The sequence below is a fragment of the Meles meles genome, chromosome 16, assembly GCF_922984935.1.
Source record: "Meles meles chromosome 16, mMelMel3.1 paternal haplotype, whole genome shotgun sequence".
Taxonomy (NCBI): Eukaryota; Metazoa; Chordata; class Mammalia; order Carnivora; family Mustelidae; genus Meles; species Meles meles.
In genome coordinates, this window is record NC_060081.1 from 26,353,065 (window position 1) to 26,367,104 (window position 14,040).

At 55.6% G+C, this 14,040-nt stretch overlaps 1 protein-coding gene across 1 annotated transcript in view; it reads left to right on the forward strand.

Annotated features, from left to right (window-relative positions):
• FER1L5 (fer-1 like family member 5) overlaps nucleotides 1-13,885 on the forward strand; it is a 53,073-nt gene extending 39,188 nt beyond the window's left edge. Inside the window, exons 27-51 of the mRNA XM_045980514.1 lie at nucleotides 1,312-1,414; nucleotides 1,985-2,169; nucleotides 2,252-2,424; nucleotides 2,702-2,991; nucleotides 3,903-4,084; nucleotides 4,292-4,453; nucleotides 4,730-4,831; nucleotides 5,888-6,034; nucleotides 6,120-6,282; nucleotides 6,432-6,457; nucleotides 7,127-7,378; nucleotides 7,736-7,855; nucleotides 8,371-8,532; nucleotides 8,772-8,863; nucleotides 9,264-9,434; nucleotides 9,643-9,791; nucleotides 9,997-10,136; nucleotides 11,291-11,379; nucleotides 11,581-11,670; nucleotides 11,875-12,016; nucleotides 12,221-12,320; nucleotides 12,394-12,587; nucleotides 12,890-12,999; nucleotides 13,308-13,452; nucleotides 13,564-13,885. Of these exons, the coding sequence (XP_045836470.1) occupies nucleotides 1,312-1,414; nucleotides 1,985-2,169; nucleotides 2,252-2,424; nucleotides 2,702-2,991; nucleotides 3,903-4,084; nucleotides 4,292-4,453; nucleotides 4,730-4,831; nucleotides 5,888-6,034; nucleotides 6,120-6,282; nucleotides 6,432-6,457; nucleotides 7,127-7,378; nucleotides 7,736-7,855; nucleotides 8,371-8,532; nucleotides 8,772-8,863; nucleotides 9,264-9,434; nucleotides 9,643-9,791; nucleotides 9,997-10,136; nucleotides 11,291-11,379; nucleotides 11,581-11,670; nucleotides 11,875-12,016; nucleotides 12,221-12,320; nucleotides 12,394-12,587; nucleotides 12,890-12,999; nucleotides 13,308-13,452; nucleotides 13,564-13,791 (3,717 nt within the window). The 3' untranslated portion in view covers nucleotides 13,792-13,885. The remainder of the gene's footprint in view (nucleotides 1-1,311; nucleotides 1,415-1,984; nucleotides 2,170-2,251; nucleotides 2,425-2,701; nucleotides 2,992-3,902; nucleotides 4,085-4,291; nucleotides 4,454-4,729; nucleotides 4,832-5,887; nucleotides 6,035-6,119; nucleotides 6,283-6,431; nucleotides 6,458-7,126; nucleotides 7,379-7,735; nucleotides 7,856-8,370; nucleotides 8,533-8,771; nucleotides 8,864-9,263; nucleotides 9,435-9,642; nucleotides 9,792-9,996; nucleotides 10,137-11,290; nucleotides 11,380-11,580; nucleotides 11,671-11,874; nucleotides 12,017-12,220; nucleotides 12,321-12,393; nucleotides 12,588-12,889; nucleotides 13,000-13,307; nucleotides 13,453-13,563) is intronic.
• The last annotated feature ends 155 nt before the right edge of the window (nucleotides 13,886-14,040 follow it).

The window sequence follows — 14,040 nt, forward strand, 5'->3', positions numbered from 1 at the left end:
GAAAGAACTTCCTGTGATGATGGAAATATTCTATGTCTGCACTGTCCATCTATCCAGTGGCTAGCAAGTACCTGAAATGTGGTTCTTGTGAGAGTGAGGAACTAAACTTTGGCTTTCGTTTCATTTTATTTTTTATTTTTTTTAAAGATTTTATTTGTTTATTTGAGAAAGAGAGCGAGCATGACCAGAAGGGAGGGACGGAGGCAGACTCCCCACCAAGCAGGGAGCCCAACGCGGGGCTTGATCCCAGGACCCTGGGATCATGGCCTGAGCTGAAGGCAGATGCTTAACCCACTGAGCCCCCCAGGCGCCCAATTCTGTTTCATTTTAATTAGCTTACACTGAAGTGGCCCCAGGAGGTTGGTGGCTACCGTGTGTCAGACAGTGCGGGTCAAGCCCATCTCTCAGACATACTACCCTCCCCTCCTCAACAAGGACGGAGTGGATTTGGGCAGGTGGCGGCATCTAGCTGAGATCAGTCACACTATTCCCCTTTCACAATCATTAGTATGGGTATTTCCTATTTATGGTACTGATTTGCCACTGATAGTGGCTATAATTAAGTTTCCTTTTAAAAATAAGTTTACTGGGGCGCCTGGGTGGCTCAGTGGGTTAAGCCACTGCCTTCGGCTCAGGTCATGATCTCAGGGTCCTGGGATCGAGTCCCACATCGGGCTCTCTGCTCAGTGGAGAGCCTGCTTCCCTTCCTCTCTCTGCCTGCCTCTCTTGTGATTTCTCTCTGTCAAATAAATAAATAAAATCTTAAAAAAAAATAAAAAATAAAAATAAAAATAAGTTTACTGGGACGCCTGGGCAGCTCAGTCATTAGGCATCTGCCTTCAGCTCAGGTCATGATCCTGGGGTCCTGGAATTGAGCCTCACATCGGGCTCCCTGCTCAGCGAGAGGCCTGCTTCTCCCTCTTCCAGCGCCCCTGCTTGTGCGCGCTCTTTCTCTCTCCCTCTGACAAATAAATAAAATTTAAAAAAAAAAAAAAAGTTTACTAAGGATGCCTGGGTGGCTTAGTCGGTCTCCCTGCTCAGTAGGGAGCCTGCTTTTCCCTCTCCGACTCCCCCTGCTTGTGTGCGTGCCCTCCCTCTCTGTCAAATAAAATAAAATCTTTAAAAATATATATATTTACCATTTGAAAAGGCAAGTCAGTACAGCATGCTGAGTGGATAGGTGGGTGGCATCAGAGATAGCAAGCACTGTCTGCTCCAGGGGGCAGGAGGCATCACGGCCACGGTGGTTGAGAGAGTGAAGATGGCCTCCCAGCTCAGATGTCCCAGCCTGTCCTGTCTATCCACCTTCAGAACGGAGAGCCTGTGGAGGCCCGGGAGAATGTGCAGTGTCCCCGAGGCTGGCATGTTAAGGAGAGCTGGATGGTGGAGCTGAACCACGCGGTGGACAGTGAGGGTCAGTCCTCTGGGCACAGGCGGAGGGAAGGAGGCCCTGGAGCTGCCAGGGACTGGCACTTCCCACAGCCTCAAAGCAACCGAGCTCTCAGGTGGGATGGGCCTGAATTTCCAGGGGTCACCCAACCTCTGGACAGTGGGGTCTCCACCCTTTCTATAGACATGGGCCCCAGCTTTCAAACAGGGCAGGTTGTAAGTGCCTCCTGAGCACTTTCTAGAAAGGGGAAAATGGTGAGGGAGCCTGGGTTCACCTGCAGTGGTAGCTCCAGGTAAGGAGTGATGGGCTGGAAGTCCAAAGTCCTGGGCTCAAGACGTCGACTCTGCTATAGATGGGCTGGATGACCTTGTGTGGATCACAGGACGTCTCTGAGCCCTGCCTTCCTCATTCATAAGATGGGCGGTTGGGCCCAAGTATACCATCCTTTCTCACACCTCAGGGCCCGAGACACCTAAACAGAAGGGAAAACCTTTCCCCATTAGCCTGCCTTCTGGGGCCCATTTTTCAGGCATGTCCATACCTCCTAGCCCATGGGCACGTGGGCACCCACAGGCTGTGGCCCTGCCCCTGCAGGCTGGGAATACGGAGTGGGGATTGAGCCATCAGGCCAACCTCGGGTCTGGAACTCAGTGGAAAAGACCTACTACTCGTGCCGCCGGCGGCGCTGGGTACGTGTGCGCTGCCGGAACCACGGGAAGCTGAGCCTAGAGGAGGAGACCCTCTCCTTCCTGCAGCTGGTGAGAGGGCTGCCTGGGTGGGTGCCGTCGCCCACACCCCATGCCATGGCGGGAAGGTGACATTCTGCTCCCCTCCCCGCAGCACCACCCCAGCCCAGCCAAGGATGAGGAGGGCTGGGAGTATGGCACCCTCGGCTCCAAGTTCCACCTGAATCCTCAGCCCCAGAGCTGGTTCCGCCGCCGCTGCTGGCACCGCAGGATGGTCCCGAACAAGGACAAGGGCATTGCACCCATATTCCTTCTGGAGGGATCCTTGGTAAAGCCTCTGTGGTCTAGGTGACTTCTTCTTGCAACCCCACCTCCCAGAGCTGGGGCCCAGCCTTGGGTGTGGCAGATAGCAGAGGACAAACCATGGCTGGGGCGCTGACAGCTGAGGGGTGGGAGAGAGGGTACCCCAGGCCCACACCCTTGGGCTAGAAGGGAAGGGTGACCTGGGCCTGCAGGGGAGGGGAGACAAGAAAAGCACCCAAGAACCTCAGGGAGAATGTCCTGGGCACAGGGTATGGATCTGAAAGAGAAGGGCAGGAAGGAAGAGAACAAGAGGCTGACACAGGCTCCAGACAAAACGATCAGGAGCTCCTGGAGGCCTGCCCCAGAGGACATCCAGCTACATGCCCTACCTTTCATCTACTGCATCTTCAACAGTGAGCTTTGAGAGTCTGCTCAAGTGGCCCCAGGGACCCTGCATCCGAGGACAGGCAGTGGGGAGGGGCCGGGGTGGGGATCCTGGGGGCAGGTGGTGGACAAGGCTCCTCTCTTACCCAGAGCCCCACTACTACCAGCTTTTCTGCTACATCTACCAGGCCCGGAACCTAACGTCCAACCAGATCCAGACATTCCAGGGTAGGCTACGGGCACCCTTTCCTCCCCAAGCTCCTGGGGACCCCCGAGGTAGCCACCCAGCAGCATAAAAAATATGACAAGGAGATGACACTCATGCAGACCCCTCTCCCCAGCAACTGAGGGCCCGGCTTGGGGCAAAGATAAAAACAAGGAGCATAAAGTGGGGCTGTTCTTGAGAGGTGTGCCCCAAACTGTGGAATCAAGAAGGAGGTGCCGGGGAGGCTTCACCCTGGTGGGGACCACTTAGCTAGGCCTTGAAGAGGGAAGAGGAGTTTTTTGGCAGAGGACTAATGAGACGGGAAGACAAAAGAAAGGGTGACCCACGGTGGGACCACAGGTTCCTTGTGTCAGAAGATGGCAGAAGGGGTTGGGGAGGGGGTGTGGCGATTTGCAGCCCTGGCCACGAGGACCCAGTGAAGCTTTCAGGAGAGTCATGTGCTCCTATCCGTAGCACTGTTTGTGAGAAGCAGGTTGCCAGGTGAGGTTCTAGGCCGGGGCTGTGGGTGTCTGCCGGGAGCCGTGTCCGCTGGGCATCAGCATCCACATAGAGAATGCCACAGGACATCCCCTGATGCCACAGCCAATGCTGTGAAAGGACACGCTGTTGCTGTGGAAGGACAGCCACATGTAGCTGCTCCTCAGAACTCCTCCAGAGGAGCCGTGAGGCTTCCACCCCTGTGACACCCAGACCTCGACCAGGCGGTGTAGAGAGATGTGGCTGGAACCAAATGGTCCCCGGCTGTTCACTCCGCCGCTTGCACTGTGGTGGCCTGGGCAGCTGTCCGGGGCTGTGGCTGCCCAGCCTGGGCTTCCCTGGATCTCTAGTCCAGTGGTGACAGCTGCCAGAGAGGAACGCCTTGCTCGAGCGCTCAGTGGCAGGACCCTCTCCTCTCCTTCTACCCACCCCCCAGTGCCCTTCATTCGGTTGGTCTTCTTGAACCATAGCCAGTGCACCCAAACCCTGAAGAGCTCTGCAGCCCCAACGTGGGCCCAGACACTCATTTTCCAACACCTTCTTCTGTACGAGAACCCCGAAGACACCAAAGCAAGCCCTCCACTCGTGGTCTTGGAACTGTGGCAGCAGAACGCCCAGGTAAGGTGGGCTAGACTGGGCAGAGTGGCTGAGTCTTTATTTTTGAGGAGAATATACCAAATGTGTTCCAGGGGGAGCCTGATTCGTGGAGAGCATCATGTCAACAGAAATGCCAGCCCTTAACCAAGAGTTGTTGGCACCCTGGGGGAGGGGCCAGAACCCTGCCAACTTGGCCTCCGTGTTTGGCGAACTTCCCCTTCCCTGCAGGGGAAGGAGAGCCTGTGGGCCCGGAGCATGTGGTCCCCGGTGGTCTGGCTGGATGTCCAAAAACGGACCCTGCCCCCTCTGAGGTGGCGCCCCCTTGTGAAATTGCTAGGGGAGAAAGAGGGCGAGATCCTGGTGTCCTGTGAGCTGATCCTTGAGACTGAGGTATGGGCTGGGGGGTGAGGTGCTTGGGGGCCCCCACCCTGCCCCACTCCCCTGCCTCAAGTTCCCACAACCACCAAGTCCCCAGCTCAACCCACTGAGGGAAGGCCTGGGGCCTGGAGCCAGCACACTGGGCTTGGCGATGCCTGCCTGCTGCTGCCACCGGGCTCCAGAGCCGCCTCTCTGGAGCCCTGCTAGGGACTTGAATTGGGGGTGGGGTGTAGGAGGATGGGCCAACCACGGCCTCACACACCTTGCTTTCCCACCTCACCCCTTCAGAGTGTCAAAGAGAGGCCACCAATCTTAAGTGTTCCCTGGAAGAACGGAGTCTACACACTCCCCAAGAGCATCCAGCCGACGCTAAAGAAAATGGCTGTGGAGGTGATGAGGGTATGGGGAGGAGAGGGCGGGCACCCCCTAGAGCAGTCGGGTGCCGTGGGGCTCTCCTTGCAGACTCTCCTTGGGCCCTCCTGACTATCTGAGGCAAAGCTCGGACCCCAAAAAGACACTGTCTAAGAGATGGAGGGAGACAGGGGAGACATGAAGAGGAGAAGCTCTGCTGGAGTACCTTAAACCGTCTCCATGCAGAGCTCTATGGTGGGTCATAGACAAAAGGCTTTTGTGTTCACCGTCTCACTTGAGCCCTTCCTGCTCCTCTGCAGTAGGGGCCACTTTCAGACAAGAAAACTGAGGCTCTGAGAAACAAGCTAGCCCAGGCACAGTGATACAGGGGTAAGTGGCTGAGCCAGAATCTGGGCCTGGCCCTGCCTGCCTCCAAACGCCAGGATGTTTCTCACCTATCTTTGGACAGTAGTCTTGGAGGTCCCCATATGGAACCTTTGTGCTCTGCCATGAATGTGGCAAAGAGCAAAAGATGGTCAGGTCCTCCTGGCCCTGGAGATGCCCCCTAAGATCAGGCAACCCCACTGTGGTCCCCTGAACAGGCCTCCATGACTAAGAGCATGGACATTTGCTGGGGTGCCCAGTGTCTGTCTGTCGAGCGCTGAACAACCATGGAGTTCTATGGGATCCAAGTCGGCAATGAGCTAAATGGCAACAAGGATACCCAAGGAATCTGGGGCACCCCCTACTTCTGTGGGCCTTCAAGGCAGCCAGCCTCAGGAACTCCCTCCTGAAGACTGCAAGCCAAACAAAGCAGCAGGGGAGGAAGGACAATCCCTCAAGGGCCCTGGAGGCCAGTGAAGGATAGTCACAGTAGCCAGAGGGTACTCCCTCACGGAGGCCTTGAGGACAAGCACTGATCCCTCATCAGACAGGACACCTGTGCTAGCCTTCAGACTCTGACTTCATCCGGCTCATTCGCTGGCCCCAGATGCTGCCTGATGCACTATCACTCCCAGGACAGCCCCCTCTCTGGCCAGGACCCCATTAGAGGCCCCAGCTGCTGCTTGCCCTGCCCCTCCTCTGTTCCGGCAGATTCTGGTCTGGGGCCTTCGAAACATGAAGCAGGTGCGTTCCCCCCAGCTCCTGGTAGAATGCTGGGAAGAGTCCCTGCAGACAGAGCCCATCAAGGACTTCCAGACCAACCCTAACTTCATGCAGTCAGTCCTCTTCCTCACGCTGGTAAGGTGGTCTCGGGCAGAGCAGGGGCTGGGGCAGCCCTTTCCTCCCAGGAGGCCTCACGCTCCGCCTCTCCTTGGGGCTGTAGTTCATCCCCACAGAGGAGGCCTATGCGCCACCCCTCACACTGAAGGTGGTGGACAATCAGGACTTCGGCCAGCAGACCATGGTGGGTCAGGCCAACATCCACTCCCTACAACCCTACCTCTGCGACCCCTGGGCTGAGGACTACGTGCCTCCACAGCTCCCAGGTACCGTCCTTTCACCCTGCCCTTCCCCAGCCCTCACCTTCAAGCTGGCACTGGGAGTGGGGGCAGACCTGGCTGCCCTCTGGGCTGGTGTCCCTCCCCCTCACTCTTCTCCCTCTCCTGAGATTCATGATTGCTCTCTCTCCACACAGTGCTGTCTGTGAACAAGTACCAGAAGGTGAGTTAAGGGCTCAGGGTCTCCACCTTCTCCCATGCCATCTACAGGGGACAACCCTTGTCCCCGAGGAGGGGTGGAGATAGAACAGAGCTCTGATACGTGTGCTCCTGGTGTATCTGAGAACCCTAAAGCTGTGATTCTCCACCTGGGCTGCACAGAGTTTAAAGAAATCCTGATGGCCAGGCCACTGACTGTCCCATCAGGATTGCTGGGGAAAGCCCCAGGCATCAGCAGTGTCTCCAAGCCCCCCACCCCCTCCCCGGTGATTCCAGTGCTTCCAAGGTTCAGAACTACCCCTCGAGAGCAGCACTTGTCAAAGTGAATGCACAGGAATCCTGGGGACATCTTGAGCAAAAGCAGGTTCTGATTTAGTAAGACTGGGGTTCTGCATTTCTGGACCCTTCCAGAGTTCTCTCTGTAGCTGAGGCCCATGAGGGTAAGAACTAAGTCTACCCTCCTTCTGGTTCCTAAGCTTGTGTGTACCAATCCCTGAATTGAAAGGGCTCTGTGAAGAGCCAGGGAGCCAGGAAAGGAAGCCCTGCCTTCCATCCCTTTTTCCTGGGGGATCAGAGACAGTGAGCAGACTAGGTTGACATGTGGTGCCTCACCTTGCTCTCCTGCTCTCATTTTTCAGCTCCTAGATTACTTCTATGAAAAGTTCTGGATCAGTCCCAGAAAAGCCCAGGTGATGCAGGCTTAGCCCCAGGGAACAAGGAACCACTCTGGGCAGCTCAGGGAGGCGGTGGGTGCAGCATGACCCTGGGCAGGGGAGGGCTCCGGTGCCTTCTCCCCAAGGGCCAGAATGACCTTGCCTGCCAGGATCAGTATGAGCATGAAGTGGACTGGTGGAGCAAGCTGTTCTGGGCCACGGGAGATGCTAAGGCTCTGCAGTACAAGTACAAAGACTACCATACCCTGAAGGTTTGGAGATCTCTGGGAGGGGAGACTGCTGAGACACAGAATGAAATCTGCTGGGGGAGACCAGCAGACCTCACCCTGATGCCTCTAGGAATGACAGGGTCGGGGGTGGGGGATAGTTTCCTCCTTGTGTCCCCAACACTACAGGCCACACCTCCATCAGACATGCCCTTTGGGGAACCAGAGCTGCCCCATCTACAGCAGTCAGTGCGGACTCTGGGGCCACTGACTGGGTAGACGCTTCAAAGCGAGACCCAGAAACTGGTGATCCCTCAACCCCCTGATGGCAGGAATGATCCTCCCTCAGCTGAGCCCAGGCCTGCTCTCCCCACCGGCCTGGACCCCACACACCCCCTGCAGGTGTATGACTGTGAGCTGGAAGCCGTGCCCGCCTTTGAAGGCCTGCAGGACTTCTGCCAGACCTTCAGACTCTACCAGGAAGAGCCCAAGTTGGACAGCCCTGTGGTAGGGGAGTTCAAGGTGCGTGTTCACCCCCCTGGAGCTACCCATCTCCCATGCCCCTTCCATCCTCCAGAAGACTCTAATCAAAGCCTTGGCTCTCTATGTTCATAGTAGGGATGGGGTAGGGAAGGCTTGAAAAACAGTTTGAGGAGCAGGGGATAAAAGGCTGACCAATGCAGGGGTTCAGAGTGACCTCCCCCTTTACACAGGATAGGCAGGGCCCTTCTCAATCCAGCTTGGGCCTACGCTTACCCTTTCCTCCCAAGGCCCAAGAGCCTTAGAGAACAAGTTCCAGCCTGAAGGGATGGACGGGGGTGTGGAATGAGAGTCTGCGTCAGCAGAAACTGGAAACCCACCTAACCACCATAGTTGTCAGCCCAACATAACCCCCCAAACCTGCTGTTCCCACAGAGCGTCTCTGCTGCACCCCTCTCTCCCATCCTCGGTGCAGCACACTCTCTTGGGAGCTTGGGCCAGGGGCACTGCGGAGCCAGGCTTGCACTCAACATCTTCCCTCCCCAACACACACACAGGGCCTTTTCCGCGTCTACCCCTTTCCTGAGGATCCAAAAGCTCCGAAGCCCCCCCGCCAGTTCCTGGTTTGGCGCAACAAAGAGGACTTCCCTCAGGAGTGCTTGGTGCGCGTGTACATGGTTCGAGCCATCAACCTGCAGCCCCAAGATTCCAATGGCCTGGTAATCAGCAGCCCCAGCCCCGTGGTGTCCCTCATCTCCGGGACCGCCCAACCCGGGTGCCTCCCAAACCTTGCGTCAAGGTCCTGGGGCTCCCTCAGGCCGATACCCAGATGGTCATTTCCCCACAGGCTCCCTCTGCTGCCAGGGACTCATTTCCAGTCCACTCCCCACCCTCCCCAACCAACCTGAACTGACTCTCCATTTCCTGTTGCCTTTCCCTCACTATGACTGAACCCCAGTGTGACCCTTATGTGATTCTGAAACTGGGACAGACAACGATGGGCAACCGGGACAAGTACTACCCCAACACTCTGAATCCCATCTTTGGCATGTGAGCTGTCCCAAATTTACCCGATCCCACTTCACCACACCCTCACACCCTCCCACGCTGGGCTAGGAGTAAGTTCCAGAAGGCGAAGACTTCTTCCATTTCTCTCTAAGCTCTGAGTTCCTAACATGGGGTCTTGCACACTCTCGGGGCTGGACAGATGGAAGGGTGGTCAGTTCTACTCTCCCTCTCAAATGCTTCGCCTGGGAAAGGAGTTCAGGGTCCCATAAGCCAGGCCTGTCAAAAGTTATTTCTAGCCAACCCTGGGGGATAGTTCTTGGCAGGCAACAGCCACCCCAGGCTCTGTTTTCCATATTCGCCATGACCAAAGAAGGGACCATGAAGCTGGACAGGGAGGCCTGCGGACAGCATAGTCCGCAGTCTCCAACACCCTCACCCCCAGTATGTTTGAACTGAGCTGCACCATCCCCCTGGAGAAGGACCTAGAGATCCAGCTATATGACTTTGACCTGTTCTCACCTGATGAAAAGATTGGAACCACAGTCATTGACCTTGAAAACCGACTCCTCTCCGGCTTTGGTGCCCGTTGTGGGCTCTCCAAATCCTACTGCTAGTGAGTGGACCTGAAGCCGGGCAAGAGAGTAGGGGAGGGGTGGAGGAGGGAGGCCCCACCTCCCTTAGGAGGAGACTTGCATCTGAGAAACCAGGGCCTGAACCTGGCTCCACTCATGCCCCTGCCCCCACTGCTCATCTGCAGCTCAAGGCAGAATGTTCTCTAGGATGCAAACCTTCCCACCTTTTCCTCTCCCTTAATTCCACAGCGCAGGGCCCTTTAGGTGGCGGGATCAGATGACCCCAAGCTTCCTCCTGGAACGCCATGCCAAACAGAAAGGGTTGCCTCCGCCTTTGTTCAGTCCTGAAGAGGACACTGTATTTTACAATGGGAAAAAATTCAAACTGCAAAGCTTCGGTGAGAAGTACAGCACACGGTCAGAAGGCACAGATCCAGGCCTCTGAAACCAGAGGGCACCTGCCCCATTTTGCCCTTTCTTCTTTCTTCCTATAGAGGGCAACCAGGTCCACTGTCCAGGCTGGGGGTAGGGGAGAGGAGGACAGCTGGAAGATGGGAAGGCTTATGACGTTGTGACCGCCTCCTTCCACTTCCTTCCATCTAGAGCCCACACCCCCTCCTGTTCATTACTTGGGACCTAAGAAAGAACGCCTTGCCCTGTACCTCCTGCACACCCAGGGGCTGGTGCCTGAGCATGTGGAGACCCGCACACTGTACAGCAATAGCCAGCCAGGCATCGACCAGGTAGGAGACCAGAGGGGGCTGGATTAGGAGACAAGGGAGCCCAGCCATCCAGGACGCAGCCCAGGACGAGAAGACCACGCATTCACAGCCGTTCATGCACAGAACCCCAGCATGTTCTACACATGTTCAAAGTGAGACAGTCTAATGATGTCCCTTAGAATGGAGAAATTCAGAACTGTAAAAGTCGTCTACAAGAAACCTGGGCCCCCCACATCTGTTAGTGGAAAGGCCAAGGTGCCCTACCAGCCAGCGCCAACACTGCCTTACTCTCTCCTGAGGGAGGGCAGGGGAAGTAGCACCTGGGTCAGACGTGCAGACATTACAGCTCTGGTTGGCCTGTTAATTGCAGGCTGTGTTTTCTCCATGGCAAGGAACCCCAAACAGAAGGAATAAAAATCCCCACAGGCACCCTAATTATCTACCCTCCAGTCACCAGAAGGGCTCATCTCATTCTCCAAATTTCTCAAGCTGATACCACATTCCAGACACTTGAGTTCTCTGCTGAGCCCTTTTTAAACCATTCTCATTAAACCTGTTTTCCTATGTGGGGTCAACTTCAAAAGGATAAAATGAGGTCAGACAGTTTGAAGGAACAGATTTATCTACCTTCCAATTTTGGTAGTCTACTGTTTTCTTTTGTTTCTCACCATTTTTCATCCCTCCTTTCTTAGACCACTGTGCTTGATGGACAGCTTAAGATCCTCAGGCTGGGCTTCCACAACATATGGCGACCTGGACATTTGGTCATCTAGTTTGCTCTTACTCGGGGCCACTAAGCTAGTTAAGAAGTAAATCCCCAAGCCCCCCGTGGAGCCCTGTCCAGAGAGGCTGTCTAGCATGGCCTGCTAAAGGGTATTCACCCTCCAGACCCCAGTCACGAGTGACATCGCATCGCCATGCCATCTGTTTTGAATCCATCATACACTGCCCACCTCACCCTGCATCCTTCTTCCAGCCAACATGAGAAAAACGGGAAGCTGGTGGGTGGTTAACAGACCGAAATCCACTCCACCTCACCGATAACTCCTCACTCCACCCTCCGTTCGGGGGGACCCAGCCTCAAGAGATCTCAGAACCTGGGATGGGGCTCCGAGGCCAGCATGCTGAGAACAGAGGTTAGCAACTCCCAGCTAGCCAATCCATTTCCACCCTAGGGAAAGGTGCAAATGTGGGTGGACATCTTCCCCAAGAAGCTTGGGCCTCCTGGGCCCCCAGTCAACATCAGGCCCAGAAAGCCTAAAAGGTAAGTGACCCACCACATCCATCACTGCACTTCCCCAGGCAAGGGCCACAGGTGTGCAGTTCTTTTCCTCTCCCGGGAATCCCGGGAGCTTCCTTCCCCTGCATTCCCCGAAACTGGCATGCCTCGTTTGGGCATGGAGGGCACCACGGCCACAGCTGGGGGGCTACTCCTCAGCAAAGCCTCAGAGCCCACTGGCTGCAGGTATGAGCTGCGCTGCATTATCTGGAAAACTGCCCAAGTGGACCTGAGGAGAAGTTTAACCTCCGGGATGAGCGACATCTATGTCAAAGGGTGAGGAAGAGAGCTGGGCTCCAGCAGCATTCCCTCTGAGGTCCCCAGTTGTCTCATCCCTGTGCCTCTGCCCACGATCCTGGCGTGTCATCTCTCCACCCCCACCTGCGCCTGGTGGTCTGCCAGGGGGCCCCTCCCACAGGGCTCCAACTCAGGGACAGGGACAATACATGTGAAGCCCAGGTGAAAGGACTTTGGCCCCAGGTGGTTAGCTGGGCTCGAGAAGGACATGCAGAAGACGGATATCCACTACCACTCTCTGACTGGGGAGAGCAACTTCAACTGGCGGTTCATCTTCACCATGGACTACCTGGCAGCTGAGCGTATGTGTGTCCAGAGTCAGAAGGTAACAGGCCATGCGGTGGGAGGGCGGGGCGCGCTCCCCCTTCCGCTCCCTCGAACCCGCAATCCACCCCAGAACCCTTGGAATGTGGCCTCAGGGAGAAAGCTTCTTCCTTGACAGTCCCTCACCACTAGGTGGTGGGCTACTGAGGTGGCGAGGGAAATCTCAAAGGAGACAGGTAGTCATATGGTTTCTGTCATCCCCCAGGACTACATATGGAGCCTGGACCCCACCATGATGAAGTTCCCAGCCCGGCTTATCATCCAGATCTGGGACAATAACACCTTCTCCACAGATGACTTCCTAGGTGAGATCCGGCCCAGGGCCTGCGACCACAGGGCAGGGAGCTCCTCCTTGCTGACACCATTTCTTTGGCTCAGGGGTCCTGGAGCTGGATCTGTTTGACATGCCCCTCCCCACCCGGCACGCCAACCTATGCTCCATCAGGATGATGGACACTGACTCCAAGTGGCCCTACTTCCTCCAGTATAAGCACTTCTCCCTCTTTAAGAAGAAGACCATAACGGGCTGGTGGCCTGCCCAGGTCCTCGATGGTGGCAAATGGCACATGTCGGTAGGAGCTGGGGAAGGTGTCTGTTGCATAGGACTGCTATGCCACATAACTTGACTCTAACAGACTGCTGGGGACCTTAGCTAAATTCCTTTTCCTTTCTGGGCCCTGGGAAGAGGCCTTAAAACTACACACACACACACACACACACACACACACACACACACACTCTCTCTCTCTCTCTCTCTCTCACACACACACACACACACACACACACACACACACACAGACTCTCTCTCTCTCTCTCTCTCTCTCTCTCTCTCTGCTATAATGAACTCATCTCCCGCCGCCTACGGTGTTTGTAGGGTAAAGTGAAGATGACACTGGAGATTCTGTCAGAGAAGGAAGCCTTAATCAAGCCAGCAGGGCGAGGCCAATCCGAACCCAATCAATACCCTACACTTCATCCTCCCCTGTAAGAGCCTGCAGGACAAAGGCACCGAATCTCTCCTCCTCGTTCCCGGAGCTGAGCTGCGGGGCCGGGCAATTTGTATGGGGTGGTGAGCAGTGGGCCTGCAAGTGGAGAGGGGTCATTACTCCCCAACACCCCACCTCAGTTACGAGGAGGAGAGAACAGCCTGGGGGAAACGGGTGGGGCGGGGAGGGGACACACGAGCAAGCAAAAGTTGCTTTTTAAGAAAGAAAGCTCTTTGCTGCGGATTACTTGCCCTGAAGGTTCCCTCTGCGCCTCCATCCTCTGACATCTCCTCTGCTCATGCACAGACGCCCCAACACCTTGCTCATATTGCGGTCACCTGTGACAATCTTCTGCCGCATTTTCTGGAAACGCTACCACTTCAAAATCATCCTCGGGGCAATCATATTTATTATAGCACTTATGCTGTTCAACTTTATCTACTCTGCGCCGGTGAGTGACCACCTTGGGGAGACGGACGAAGGCACTAGTTGCTCTTGGTAGGACTCTGCAGAGACAGCCTCAAGCCGCTCCCTCAGGCTAACTGTTGCCTGTTCTCTCTAGAACTACTTGGCCATGAGCTGGATCAAACCGGAACTTCGGCTGAATGCTCCCATTAAAACACCCACCCATATCATGAATCCGCCCAGCAGCAGCAACGCCCACTCTTCCATCCTCGCCAGCCAGCATCAGAACCTAAATCCTACCACAGACCAGGAGCTGAAGCTCCTCCAGGGACCTATGAATCGCCTGCAAGACATTTTTCCAGAACTTCCAGCCCCACAAGACTAATTAGTCCATGTCTGCCTGGCTTTTCTCCGGCCCATCATTGGCCCTACCCTTGCGCTTCCTACTAATTGTCATTTCTATCTTCTAGGACATAGGCGGGGGGGCTTCTGGGACATATGCAATGAGGGGCAAGAACAGAGTTGTTGTCATTTTCCCACTGAAGTAAACACATTTTGTCACAGAGAGCTACCCTGTAATTTAAGGGAGTTGAAGAAACCATGAAAGCAAGACTCACGAGGACAGGGAACAACA